Consider the following 14,695-nt stretch of genomic DNA (forward strand, 5'->3'; position numbering starts at 1 on the left):
TCTCGTCCCACTACACAGGGCATGAGATCTTACAGCCCGATTCTTTTTGAAACAGAAATCCCTATCTCAAAACAAACAATAGCCCATTAGTTTTACAAGAGCGGTGTTATGAAATCACAGTTCTCTCACAGTTGTCTCAGATAGCTTTTCATGTTTTGGAACAACTGATCTCTTTAATAAAGTGGTGTCTTCCTCTTCATGAGATAATACTGTTTTTTGTCTCTTTTATTGGGTTTTCTTTGAGTTAAGAGAGGAGACAACTGCTGTATTTGATCAAAATGATGAGCTGAGCCAAGGCAATACTTTAAAACCTTAGATGAGCCCACCAACACACAAAGTGTTTATTTAAAGTGATAGTTCACCCAAAAATGAAAATCCTGTCATCTTTTGCTCATCCTCTTATCATTTCAAACCTGTATGACTTTCGTTCGTCCGCAAAACACAAAAGAAGATTTTTTAAAGAATGTTGCCAACAACAGCGGCACCCATTCACTTCTGTTGTACGGACAAAACCAATAAAAGTCAATGATAAAAACTATTTAATTTAATTTACTATATTTATTTAGTGCTTTCACAAAGGAGGGTGTGCCCAAAGGGAGGTTTACCCCAAAATATAGTTTATTGCACTGTACAACTTTGCTGTAATTTTGCAGCAGGTTTGCCAATAACTTACTGTAGATTTGATTACTACTAAATATTTTCCTATTAGTACTGTTTTTAATTTGAGTTAAGCTTTACTTTAATCAAAATTATAACACTTTGACTTTTGAGATTCGAAATGAGAAAGAAGCAAGACTGCTCTCATTACTGGCACTACACTGCAAAAAATGACATTCTTCCTGAGCATTTTGTTTTGTTTTCAAGTAAAGAAACTTCTTAAATTACGCTAAATTTACATAACAACAAAAGTGAAAAAGTGTCTTTTTTATGAAAGAAAATATAAGAACTAGGTAAGTTTATATTAAAACAAAACTGTAAATTAAATCTACAGTAAGTTGCTGGCAAAGCTGCTGCAAAACCACAGCAACGTTTTAAAGCGTGGGTACACACACACACACAAACACAATTTTTATATTGACTTTCTATAGACATAATCACTACATAATGGCTTCTATTGTAGTTTTACATTTAACATGACATTTATATTTGTTTGGACTGGTCCCCACCAACATACGGTGTACCCTTGCCACATACAAACAATCCCTTCACACAAAGCAGCTACTTTTAACATGAAGTGTTTCGTTTATTTTGCATTAGCATCAACAAATGGAATTAATGACTTTTCTCGAACAGGTTTCCTGTTTTTGGTTAAACAAAACAAAGTCCCACCCCAAACGTGTTGCTGTATCAGGTTACTCAAACAAACAAACAAACAAACAAACAATGATCCGTAAGCACCACATACAGTTGAAGTTTTTACACTTTTCAGAGTTCAAGCTGAGATGGAAACTTTGAAAAAAGGACACGCTGCATCTTTAACATGATTTAAGATCCAATATCTGCCGACCCTCCACAGGTTCTCTCTTCACGAAATCCTGCTAATCATCATTAAGATTGAGCGAAGTAGTAATGAGTTCAGGGTGTCATTTCCCTCCCACCGGGTGTTAAGAGCTTCAGGGCACCACCTGGACACAATTAAACACCTCAATATTTATACCAATCACACAAAGGCCTCCACATACCTAGAGCTGTGTCCAGCAGGGATGAATTTATGAAGAACTTTCCAAACCTTCTATTTAATGAGAGACAGTAGAGACAGTTCTTGTTAGAAGCTGGAGAAATAAACAGGAAAATTACAAATTAATGTTCCGTTTAAAGTCATCGCTTGGGTATGTACTGGAAAATCATTACACATGCAAGCCACAAAATGGGAACATGTGGTGAATACTGTTTTTGCATGTTGTCTTGCAGTCTTGTTTAGATTTAGTTAAGTGTTCACCTTGGTAGAAACAGTGACACACACGGTTCTTTGCTTTAGCTGGTTGGTGGCCACTAGGGTTTGGTGGTCTATATCACAACAGTGGTAAAGATTTGTTGTATAACCTTGGTGCCTAAAATAAACACATAACTGAAAATCACAGTTCAGGCCCTTAAACCCTTTATTGATTATGGGAGCAATAGGAGATAATGGGAGCAGTTCAGTTTTTAAGCACTATGTGTAATATGTATATTATGCTTTAAAAGGTTTGATATACAGCCGCAGAAAAAAATTAAGAGACCATTGCACATTTCTAGATGTATTGTGGTCGTTCCAGTCCGGTGTCTGTTGAAGTTGAACAAAATCAAAACTCAGGAGTGACAAAGGCTTTGTTCAGACAGTCACCTCAAATCCGATTTTTGTGCATATCCGATTGAAATCTAATTTAAATGATGGATTGTCCACACTTGTGTATAGCAACTGTTCAGATCCGATTTGAGTGTCCCGTGGTGCGCTCTCATTTTTTGCAATATCTGATTTGGTTTCTATGGCAATGACGGTGCTGTACTATTCAGTGCTCGCGTCTCCTCCAGCACACAGACAACAACATAGCGGCCGCAAAGACGTCTGACGTGCTTACGTTTCAACGTGGCATTTCACGTGGCGCGAGGACGTAAATTAAGACAAAAGCTACTCAAATCCGATCTGAGCGGTCAGACTGAAACGGATTTCCAGAAATGCGATTTTACTAGGATATCAATGTGATTTTTTTTGCTGTTCACACTTGTAAAAAATATGATCGGATTTCAATCGGAAAAATCGGATTTGAAGTGGCAGTCTGAACGTAGCCTTAAGACATCGAACAGCATTGACGAGACACATGAAAACCTTGATTTTTTATCACAGTTATCACATAAAAAAATACATTTGAGAACTTTTCCTAAATGTAGACATATGACTGTTGTATTGCTTAAAAGTGAAAATGAACTTAGTCTAAGCAGTATTTAAAGTCTGAAAAAATACAGAGCATCACCTGTTTCTCCAGTTTTCATTTTCTGCAAATAAATACAAATAGTAACAATATTTTTTCATTTGAAATTCGTCAGAAATAGTGTTAGCAGTTCACAAAATGAAACAAAAATGATAATTTTACCTGAAATTCAGAAAGACTTCAAATCATTTTGAAACGGTCTCTTAATTTTTGTATACATTTTTCTTTAAATATTACATCTTCTGAAAAGTATCCTTTTCTAAAAAGTATTTTAAACCTTAAACTGGAACTAGAGCTGGAATGGTGTCAGTTTTTCTTTAAGAATCTGAAGCATGAAGCGTCAACAACAAAACAATCAACAACTTTCTGCAGAAAAAAGTGGTTTCTGCAGAACTCAATGATTTCCTATTTCTAAAACTAAACTACTTCTATCACATGCTGCCATAGGCATTACATAATATTATTTTGTTCTTACAGCCCATCCCTCCTACCAGGGTAAGGTGTGTTTACAGATGTAATTGTATATATAAGTGAGATAATGAAACTCAATTAGACGTGCTCTTCTTGTCCTTTATGGTTTTATCAAGGCCGCTTCTTGGAATACTGGTTCTGAGACACAAACCACAAATGCTCCTGTGACAAGACGACACATTGTTCTCCACAAAAAGAAAATTGAATGGAAATGGATAATAATCAAAATCACAAGGTCTGCTAGAGTACAGAAGAAATCTCTACACATCTTTGTGATTGTAGTGGCCTTTGTTTGCTGTGACAACTGAGCCCTCTCCCTAGTGCAGAGATGACAGCTACAGTTCATCTGTAGTGTACACGCAAAGACGATGCAATAAGCGCTTCATGCCACATATTGCAGAGGTCCAGATTGTCCTCAAAACAAGAAAAAGTGAATGTGGTGCTGCAGTTTTTCTGGATAAAAATGTGTTTACATTACTCAACTAATTTTATTCTTATGATGAGAACAGCGGCCTAGCTGGCAAATCACATCCACTCCTCACATTCGATTTTTTTCTGTATGCCAAAGCAAAACTCATTTCAGTGAAGAGACAGAGCATCTTGAGACATTTAAGCAAACTTAACTGGTTAAATTCCCCTCTTGTAAAGACAGAGGGTTTATAGTTTGTACTTTATTAAAGCGTCATTAAAAGAGAGCCTGTAATGGTGTAGATCACTATGGGCGGCACCTAATCCCATAACAAACAGCTCAGGAGAGAGCCCAATCTGCCTTTTCGCCATATCACAGCACAGCTGAGTGGACGAGACCCCCCCCCTCCCGTCATCGGTCTCTTTAAAAGACCTCCATTGTACGTGAAGCATTGCCATGACTACTGTCGGGCCAACTGTAAGCCTTTCAGAATTATTAGCATTCTTCTTGACTCTCGGCACTGTAGCAGAGCCCCTCGGCATTTGGGTAATCCAGCCAGATAAAAACACAAGAATTACTAACAGAACTTTCCATCTCTCCTTCCAAAATTAATTAAATTCGAATTACAAAAGGTTAGAGGAGAGGCTGAAATCTCATACTAACTAAACATCCAAGGTTTGGGTAAGGTGCGCGGAGACCGCCGGCACAGAAGCTATTTAATAAACACCATTTATTAAAAAGCAGTAGTGCCCAATACAAAATTCAAAACAGATGCGATGTATTAAGAAATGATAAAAGCTATTTGTTCCTTGCAAATCTCGTTTATTAACATTATGTCCGTCGACTGGTTTCAATGTGTGTGCCATTGTAGCCCATAATAAAATGTTTGTCATATGGCGTTATAAGGACACGGTGTACATTTTTTGTGCATGTAATGGATGTAATCTAGAGACACATTAAGGATGTGATTGTGTCCCTGCTCTCCACCCCGACAATCTCATTAAACTCAATTTCCCTTTATTTTAGGAGGGCAGTACCAACAAAGGCTCTTTATAACTGGTCATAGTACCTCTCTGTGCACATGTGTCATTTATGAACTTAATCGGCTTAACTGGCATTTATAATCCCATCACAGAGATACCTTCATATTTTACATTATTGTTTGAAAGCTTAAATCACCCAAAAATGAAAATTCTGTCACAAATTACTCTTCCAAATCGGTTTAAATGTCTTTGTTCTGGTGAACACAGAGAAAGATATTTGGACAAATGCTTGTAACCAAACAGTTCTTGGACGCCATTGACTACCATAGTTTCAAAAATTACAATGGTGCCCCAGAACTATTTCCTGTCTTACATTCTTCGAAATATCTTCTTTTATGTTCAACATAACAAAAAATTATAAAGTCATTTTTTCCTACTATGGTAGTTAACAGGGTCCAAGCACTGTTTGGTTACAAGCATTCTTCCAAATATCTTTCTCTGTGTTCAACAAAACAAAGACATTTATACAGATTTGGAACAATTTGAAGGCGAGTAAATGATGACAGAATTTTCATATTTGGGTGAACTGTCCCATTAAGAAGGTTTTACCAACTTGAAAACGTCAGGTGTTTTTTTCCAGGAACCACGATTACCCCATAGAAGAATCCTTCACCTCAGAATGTACTGCATCTCCAAATATGATCATTTTTTGATTTCTTATTGAACATGCCAGCTAACCTAACCGACTCCTAAACACAACGTGATGTCCAAATTCTGATGGCATGCTTTAAGGGGCTGTCGTCTAAACTTCATCTACTGCACCTCTCTACAATAATGAGACCCCATCCACCAGTCTCCAACTCAACAATCAAACCTTTGTTTTAGTCAGGAGTACTGTTGTGTATTTTGAGAGCCGGTGTGAGTGGAGCAGAGTGTGAGAGAGCGGCAGACATCCTCTCTCCCCACAGCCAGACACTCGGTTACACGTCGCCAGGACTGAAATGACCAGACCAAGCTAAGTGTGTCCACTGCCAGGCCTTCCACTCCTGTAAATGTTAATGCTTTCCCTAGAGTATAATGAAGCAGATTAGATTGGGTTTCATTGCTTAAAGTTGCTTGTGCAAAAATCTGTAGTGCACAGTCAGTGGGGAATGAAGTGGGATAGTAAATGTTGTTCCCCGTGCAATTATGTTCTCCCGAAAACTACAGTCAGTTTGAAGATATGAACATGAACACAAAAATGAAACCAAATCGAAATTAAATGAATAGTTAAATTAAAAAACATAAGCAGAACTTAAACCTTTTATGCATGAATTATGACAATCTCCGGATGTGTTCTGTGCATGAAAAACAGATTTTGAACTTTTGTTTTCACACATATTTTTCTGTTTTTATTAGTGCAAAAAATTAATCGGATTAATCACACATTTTTCTGTGAATAATTATGATTAATCACACATAACAATAATATTTTAAAATATACTTGAATAATTTCACATTTAATCTTCAAATTGATGTAGAAACAACATATTTCTTTAACAGCGTCATTTTATGCAAGCAAACGTTGTGATATTAGTACTGTAACTGATGTCTCTATTAAATTGATTATTTTAACATTAATTATAGCCATTCAACAGTATAATTGAGAGCTCATGTAGGAAATATACAGAAATTGAAGGAAGTTCTCAAACACTTTACAGTCTTTAATGCTAAATTAATTAATTAAATGCAGAATAATTCTCATTAAAGCTACAAATCACATTGATTTCTTCTTTTATTTTGTTCTTTGATTAACATTAGTGACAGGAGTCACAGCAGCACATTTAAGAACGTGGCCCCTTTAAGAGCTGTCTCAGTACGCAGATCTGACCGTCACCGCACTCCCATTTTCACAACACTTTGCATTCATTTAAGATTTTATTTTACACTTTGAAGTCTGTGCTTAAGAAAATGCTAGACAAAACGGGCTTTCTGACATAATCTTGTGTGGTTTTATCCATTCAAGCACGAAAGAGAACTTAACACGGATGCGCTGTCTGACAGAGATTCACCGACGCAGCCTTCAGCCCGTGACTGGACTGGACCTCGCGTTGCGTTTTGCCGTGTCCCACAGTTTAGAAGCTGTCTATCTTCATTGAACGCGTCAAAGCAACTGTTTCAAATCGCGCTTAAGTGGTTTAAAAGCCTGTACACGAATAAGAGCGTGATTACATAATGTAACGCTAGTCAAAGGATGACAAAATAAACGGATGCTGCGTTAATTGCGTTAAATATTTTTCACGCGTTAATTTGAAAAAATGAACAGCCCTAGTTTTTATTAGAAGCTTGAGTAGACATCAGAAGAGTTGTGATAGTGGATGATGTGCAAATCAAGAAACTGTAGTGACCTCTGTGAGTGAAAGGGTTAAACTGTGCTAGACAGGGTTTCTTCAAGAAATGTATGCTATGACTTGTGTGCACACCGCTTGTTTTAGGAAAAATCAAGTACAGTAATAAAAATGCTGTCAATAACAGTGACTGGTGGATTATTAAAGAATTTAATGATGGAAGGTCACAAGTTATTAGCTGACAGTTGAGGACACATTCTGCAGACTGGTGTCCATAACACAACACGGTACAGAGAGCATCTGGTGGTGCTTCTGTTTGCTTGAGAACGAACTGAGCTATTGGGGTGAACTCTGAAACACAGACACAACAAACAGAAAACTACGTCAAGTATGTCCAAAGCATTAATACCGACAAAGTCCTACTCGCACCACTTCTTTGTCAAATCAATGGAAAAAGCCCATTTTCATTCACAGATAACGTGAGAAATCGTCCTGCAGGCATAATGTCATTGTCTCTGGGCTTAATTAGGATTAACAAAGCATTAAAGACACCTTTTCCACCCACTAACAGATGAGCAGCTGCATCTGGATCTCAGATGCTGCAGGACGCAGCTGACACCACACTGCAACACACTCTCCCACAAAACCACAACCGTTTAATGGCTTAAACCTGTTACCTTGACCACCAGCGTAGGCCTTGGCACTCCCAGCCAATCACACAGCTGATTCCTGTGGGCGCGCACTGTGGCGATGTCACTTTCCCTGCGAGGTGAAACAGTAAAGATGTCATCTGTCAATGAGCTGTGCACCTTTGTAATTCTCCTAAATGCCAAGAAGAGTCGACGCTCACCAATTGGTGTCACTGAGCGAAGCCATGACATCAGCCAGCACTTGCTCATCGCCTATGACATCATCGTAGGTCAAGAGCATCTCATATACTTGGCTGGCTGTCGCTTTCCTGATCTTTGGATGCAAGAGAAGACAGACAGAAATGTCTAAGAAATGAGGCAGAATAACATCCGATCTGTAAATGTTGAGTCGGGTGACAGATGCTCACCACAGGAAAGGGGTGACAGAGCAACATCAACAACTGCACTAAGACCTTCTTCCTCATGTCACCCTGAAACTGGACCATTCCACAGAACCTGAGGGTGAGAGAGGGAGCCAATCAGAGAGAGAGGATCTTGAGGATCTCCGGTGCACATTTTCCCAAAGAAACAAACGTTGGGAAATGAAACAAACTAGACTTACACGGCTATACACGACAACAACTTCTGGACTTCTTTGGACCTCTTGATTTCCTCCTTACAGAGTGACAGCAGCTCCACAGAAAATGGATGACTGAAGAAAGAAAGAAGACATGAGATCAAACCAACACGCACATCTTCCCGTTTACACACACTTTGGCTCGGTTCATCTTCGGTTCTCTGTGTGATTCTGATCTGTGTCATGATATCATCTCTCCTGTCGAGCTCTGGGTGGTTTGCGTCTCTGAGCCAAGGGAGGCTGTAATGGATGCTGGGCTTTCCCACGCTCACCTCTCCTCACTGATGAAGAGGTCAAAGCAGCCGTTAGCCAGGAGCTGATCCACCATCTTCAGTAAAGGGACGGACACCCTGTGGGCGGAGTCAGACCAGACACACCAATAAACTAACCATGACAACCGTAAGATACATTATTAACATGTAGGGTTGAGTGAACAAGTTTGCATAGCCATTTCATTTATAAAAACCCTTTGTTATTTATTTAAAGATATTTTATTAATAATAATTATTATATTATATATTATATTGTTTTATTAATTATGATTTATTTACATTATATTACAGTTTTATTACAATTTATTTAACTAAACGGAAAAAAAAACATTTTTTAGTTCTGCCTTTCAGAAACTACATAAGATGTCACTGAAATATTTGCATATTTATAAATATTCACATAAAAAAACATATACACCTAGAAAACCCAATACACCTAGAAATGCTGGTTAAACGAAAATTGTCTCTTAACTTTTTCCTTATTTTTTAATAATGGCGATTCATAAAAACCGTTTACGTCCATGCCAGTTGCATGTGCACGTCAGAGCAGGTGTGTTGTGTACCTGTCGTTGCGCAGGTGATCTCTGAAGATTGCTAACACAGTGTCTCCAAACTGCTGGAGAGCTGCTGCATCCTGCTGAATGGACTTCAGAAACTCAAATAAAGACTGAGACGAGAAACGCACCTGTGGACACAGATTCAAAAAAACATTGAGATTTTTATACACTTTTCTACATAAAATCACCCCGCATAACATTCTGTCAAAAGAAAAGAAAACATTCTATGTTTAATGTAGAACAAATAAGACCACGTTAAACACTACAATTTTAGGGGAAAGAAATAAATCAAACTTAATTAGATTATAAGACTTTGGCCTGGATTTCACAGACAGGGTTCAAATGTTCTTATCACTGCTTGATGTTTTTATTGCTCCTATCTCTTCATATGCAGTATGAATTAGTGAGGTCATGGTACTTAAGAACATAAATGATGTGTAAGTTCCTCTTCCTGTAGTTTCAGAGTGAAAACAGGAAACAATCAGCAAAGAAAGCAGCACTTTCACCCAACACCAATCACATTTACTACAAACCTCTCCCAAACAGAACTGTGCTAATGCGTGTATGTGTATGTGTATGTGAGAGGTCAGACAGAGAATGATAAAGTACCACATGAGCCTGAAAATCTGTTTTGCTATGCTATGCTTCCAAGAGGGAGCTGAGCATCATATAGAGAAACCCAGTTCACAGCTCGCTATCATTCACCGTTTAGTCTGTGAGAACCAATCATTTATAGACTAGTTTTGGCTTGGAGAGAGATCATACTTTTTCAGGCTGAAGGTGAAAGAGAGAGCGAAAGAGAGAGACTCTTCATGGTGTAATGGGGAAGTTGTTTATAGGTCCAGTTGGCAGATGAGTTGACATTTACTGCACTCAGAGCGCCCATTAAAGGCCTTTACCTTATTTTTCATCATCAACAAAAACTGATGGCTATAAATAATAACAAAGAAAAAAATTGGTCACATCAGCCACTACAGCTAAGCCTCCAACGCTCCGTGTCTTGAAAATGAAACTCAATACAACTGCAATTCAGCAAAAGAGAAAATAAAGTAGGAAAGAAACAGAACCGTGCCTGTCAGATTTCCCCCGTTTTTATTTTGTCACGAGTCAGATTGCTTAAAAATGACTAACACACTTCTCTTCAACAAGACTCAAGCATGGCATTTGGAAGGGCTTTGGAAGGGTTACACGGCACCCTAAAAATAATAAAATCAGGAGCAAACAGAAAACGAAACATGTCACACAGCATAGTATAATATAAAAAGAGAGAAAAAAATCTGTGGTTCTGCTTCCAAGCAGTTTACACAAACCCTGTGCACTCTGGGGCCAGGATGGGCAAAGCCTTGAGATTGTGGCAAATTTTTAACACATGTAAGACATTTTCAAGAAACAGCAAGACATTTCAACACCCACTTATTATTTTGAGCACCCAAAACAATGGACCACTTTTATGTTGCAATTCTTGCAAAGCTGACATGAAGTAATGCAAAGTAAAAAATACACGGCCTGAGAGTCTCAATGTCCCTGAGACAATTCACTCCTGACCACAGTCACAAACTCTCTAGAGAAAGAGTGTCAACAGCGCCGCCTGCTGGTCACGTTCTGTTATTCATCCCAATGCCGTTTTTGTTAATTGGTCCATTCCTGTGACCTCACCAGCAATCTTGTCTCCTTTTACCCTGAAGGGGTTTCTTTTGCATCAACACCCAGCTTACAACCATCCTTCTTATTACACAGACACTTGTCAAAATGTATTAGACCCTGCCTCGCAATGCATTTTATTGCATATTATTATTCTCAAAAAGTAGATTTTAAATGAAATCTCTAAAAACATTCAAGTTTTATATCACAAGAAAATGGCATAAAAAAGATTTTAATGCAATATTGCTTCAAAATTATTAATGACACAAAATGAACATTATTAAATTATTAGATATTAAACTGCTAAAATATGAAATTACTAATAGTTAGCTAAATAGTTAGCCCAAAAATGAAAATTCTTTGATTATTTACTATTATGTTATTTCAAAAGAGTATTACTTTCTTCTGCACCAAAGAAGATATTTTGAAGAACATTGGTAACCAAAAATCACTGCCCCCCATTGACTTCCATTGTATGGAAAATTATATTTTGTGTTCCATAAAAGAAAGAGTCATATACAGGTTTTGTTCGACATGGTGAATAAATGACACAATTTTTATTTTTGGGTGAACTATCCATTTAAAGGTCCGGTGTATGAAATTTAGCGGCATCTAGAGGTGAGGTGGCGAATTGCAACCAACGGCTCACTCCACCCCTCCCTTACAAAGCACTACGGTGGCTCACGCAGAACTAAGATGGCATCACGTTTTTGCTTCTTTGCCGTGATTAATGTAAAGTAACCTACTGTAGATTCAGTGAGACCGCCCACAGATACGGTGAGGCCCAGCAGCGTGTGGTACTGGTACTGATGTAGCCCCAGCAGCTGAGTGATGTGAGGATAAGCCTGTGATGCTGCGTTCCAGTTGAGGGAGTTTCCCATCTCTCTGTGGTACAGAAACACCCGGGGTGAGAGATGAGCATGGATCAAGCATCTGGGGTGGCACTTTTAGACAACTACGATCACAATTGTAAGCCATTACAAAAAATATGGGCTTTCCAGAACTTTTTATGCACCTCCCTGAAATAATGAATGAGATCATTTAAGCCTTGTTAATGTTTGACGCATTCACAGACGGTGTGTGACTATGAGGCGCCATGAGGCATACTACCAGGTCGAAATATCTGGGCACACACAAAAAGTGGACAAAAAAAAAAAAACACCTAACAACCAACATCACGCCTGCCTCTAAACTGCACACAAGCCCTAAAACGTCTGAAGGGTTTTCCTACATTTATTAAACATTAGACCTTTCATTAGTCAGGCTTTCAAGTATATTTATAAGCAAGAATGTACAGATGCATCGATACTAAATGACTCCACCGATACCGATAGCCGAATATTCAGTGATATCTGCCAATACCGATTCTGAAGATTTCATTAAAATGTTTCTTAACTTTCTGAACGTTATTAATTCATGTAACAACTATTATTATTAAACATCAAACTGGTGATGTTTCTTAACAGTTTCTACAAACAGAGCACAAATTCATTGCATTTTCTTGTCCTCTTTTGATTGACAGGGTATATTGGACCTGATCATCGGCTGTTTTTTTATTATTTTTAATAGATTTTATCGATTGATACCGATTATTGGCCGATATATCGGTGCATCTAGACAAAAAATCATTACAGGTCTTTCATAATTTAAATGTGGCATTTGTAATAATAAGACAGTAACTACAGATCAGAGCATGAATGACTCTTTGGCAGTGTGGTTGTTAAGATAATAATAAACAATGTAACAAAACAATAACAAACAATATTATTTGCCTAAAATACAAAAAACAGTGGCCTAAAGACTTGTTGTAAAAAAAAATGAATTATAACTTTATTATATGTAGTTGTTTCGCCCGTCTCTATTTTTGTGTATTAAGATGCATTTGCTAAGCCAATGTTTTTCAAACGTGGTACAGGACTCCCTGACAATATAAGTAACATTATGTAATTTGTATTACAATTTATAAGTTCTAAATTAATATTCTACATGAAAATTTAGTACTTATTTAGCCATCATCACCAAGTTGTATTTATCTGTGTTAGTTTAAGACATTATTTATTATCAGTTTCAGAATGACTTTAAGAAGCCTACATTTACATAAATGTATTTTTTAATAACGTTCTAAATTGCAATCTCTAGGCCACAGCCTACCCAGGGAAAAAGGAACAGAAGGAAGAAGCTAAAAAGTGGTACGGTAGGTGATATAACCCATAATGTTAAGAGATCTTTTGTTTGGCATGCACAGCGCTAATGTGTTTAAAAAAAGAAACTAAAGGTTTATGTTATTAATGTTGTTAATTGCATTTCAGAGTCGTATTTCACTAGTTAAAAAAAGAACTTCAAAAACAGGCCTGGAAAAGAGTAAAGCATCTCTCAGATGAGAAAAAGTAAGACAAAAAAACAATGAGTTACGTTTTAGTGAGTAACGCTAAATTGTACAAATTGTACTTTTTAATGTAACTTTTCCCAACACTGATGCAATTTTTATAGGGATGTAAAAATGCACACGATTTTAAACGTGCAATAGGTCGTTTAGTTTTAAAAACAGTGAATTGGTCCATGGTAATGTATTCTGATGACAGTTGAGGGGAACTCACGGAGGGAAGATGCTCAGTAGCTCCTCCCGATGGGGAATGTAAGGTACTGCGGGCTCCAAGCTGTGAAGTAACCGCAGGAAAATGGTGCCGGCGTGCGCTCTGTAACGGTCTATTTTCTCAGCGGCCTGCTGGGCGAAGCAGCACATCATGCGCTGAACGCTACGACAAAAGAGAACGATACAGATCAACCCGTGTGGTGTAGGGAAACGGGACTGGATTTTTTGAAAGATGGCGAACGTCTCACAGGTCAGAGGAGAGGAGCTCTGGCGCAGATGCCACGACCATCAGGGTCACGTCCATGATACTGCTCATTGCAGCTGCTCTCACCCTAAAACAAAACGAAGACTAAGAAAACATGACTCCAACAATGTACATCAACTACATATGTTGGTTGTTGGGGTTTCCAGCGTGGTGTGGTGCTGGAAGGTCTGCCTGGAGGGCCCAAGGGCTTTTCTGAGCACACTTAGGTGAGGAATGCATCTCTTGTGGGGCAACAAGGGTTTGGCTGCAGGGCTGTGGCAGGCAGGCCTGGTGGCATTCTTTAAGCTAAGCGTAGGTAAGCCTGGCCCCAGGGAATATGTGTGAAACCAATACTTAACAGCATTTTCTTCTGCACAAGACACTAGAGTTGTTATAATACTTAAGAATAATATCTTACTGATATGTGTCTAAATGTCTAGCAAAGTTCTTCAAAGCAGGAACAAAAATGTCAAAAGTGAACTGCGCTACCCAAACATCCAATATCCTGTCAGTAACACAAGCACATTACATGCCATGATGTCATAGCTGTATAGTTTAAAATGCAGAAAACCACATGTGCAATTCGCAGTATATTCAATAATTGTATAATATTGCTGAAAAAACTTGTTTGAATGATGGCAGACCAAATAACACCATAAAAGAACTATTTCCAATGCTGCCGTCAAAGGGTTTTGTATGGCAACCGTACCCTCCGACCCCAGCACGCATCTCTCAAAAATACGTGCGCACTCACCAGACCCCAACATCGCCTCGGCTGTCCGTGCTGTAGTCGTTCATGCAGCCCAGCAAGGCTTCATACACGGCCCTTACGTTGTCCTCGCAAAGCACGCGGTCCGGGCTGCCTCGCGCGCGCACTCCTACGGCTACGCACACCCTGCGAGGGCGAGAAAGCGCAGGACTCATGGACACGCAATGCAAGACGGGACACAGCGGTGGCGTGAGACAAGTCGTGAATTTCAGGTCCTGCAGGAAAGAGCAGGCGTCGACCGAGTTGGCTCACGC

The 14,695-nt window shown here is 38.6% G+C and overlaps 1 protein-coding gene across 3 annotated transcripts in view; it reads right to left on the bottom strand.

The window, feature by feature from the left end:
- Window positions 1-573: 573 nt before the first annotated feature.
- tbcd (tubulin folding cofactor D) overlaps window positions 574-14,695 on the bottom strand; it is a 36,851-nt gene continuing 22,729 nt past the window's right edge. Inside the window, exons 29-40 of one of the 3 annotated variants that reach the window (XM_057345121.1) lie at window positions 14,427-14,567; window positions 13,677-13,760; window positions 13,433-13,591; window positions 11,582-11,720; window positions 9,201-9,322; window positions 8,638-8,715; window positions 8,351-8,440; window positions 8,157-8,244; window positions 7,950-8,062; window positions 7,777-7,861; window positions 1,730-1,772; window positions 574-1,625 (exon numbers count right to left, since the gene is read on the bottom strand). In XM_057345121.1, the coding sequence (XP_057201104.1) occupies window positions 1,737-1,772; window positions 7,777-7,861; window positions 7,950-8,062; window positions 8,157-8,244; window positions 8,351-8,440; window positions 8,638-8,715; window positions 9,201-9,322; window positions 11,582-11,720; window positions 13,433-13,591; window positions 13,677-13,760; window positions 14,427-14,567 (1,135 nt within the window). In that variant the 3' untranslated portion in view covers window positions 574-1,625; window positions 1,730-1,736. Of the gene's footprint in view, window positions 1,626-1,729; window positions 1,773-7,295; window positions 7,451-7,776; window positions 7,862-7,949; window positions 8,063-8,156; window positions 8,245-8,350; window positions 8,441-8,637; window positions 8,716-9,200; window positions 9,323-11,581; window positions 11,721-13,432; window positions 13,592-13,676; window positions 13,761-14,426; window positions 14,568-14,695 lie in introns of those variants that run through there. The other 2 variants (XM_057345123.1, XM_057345122.1) reach the window with 2 other exon arrangements.

The sequence above is a fragment of the Triplophysa rosa genome, linkage group LG11, assembly GCF_024868665.1.
Source record: "Triplophysa rosa linkage group LG11, Trosa_1v2, whole genome shotgun sequence".
Lineage (NCBI taxonomy): Eukaryota > Metazoa > Chordata > Actinopteri > Cypriniformes > Nemacheilidae > Triplophysa > Triplophysa rosa.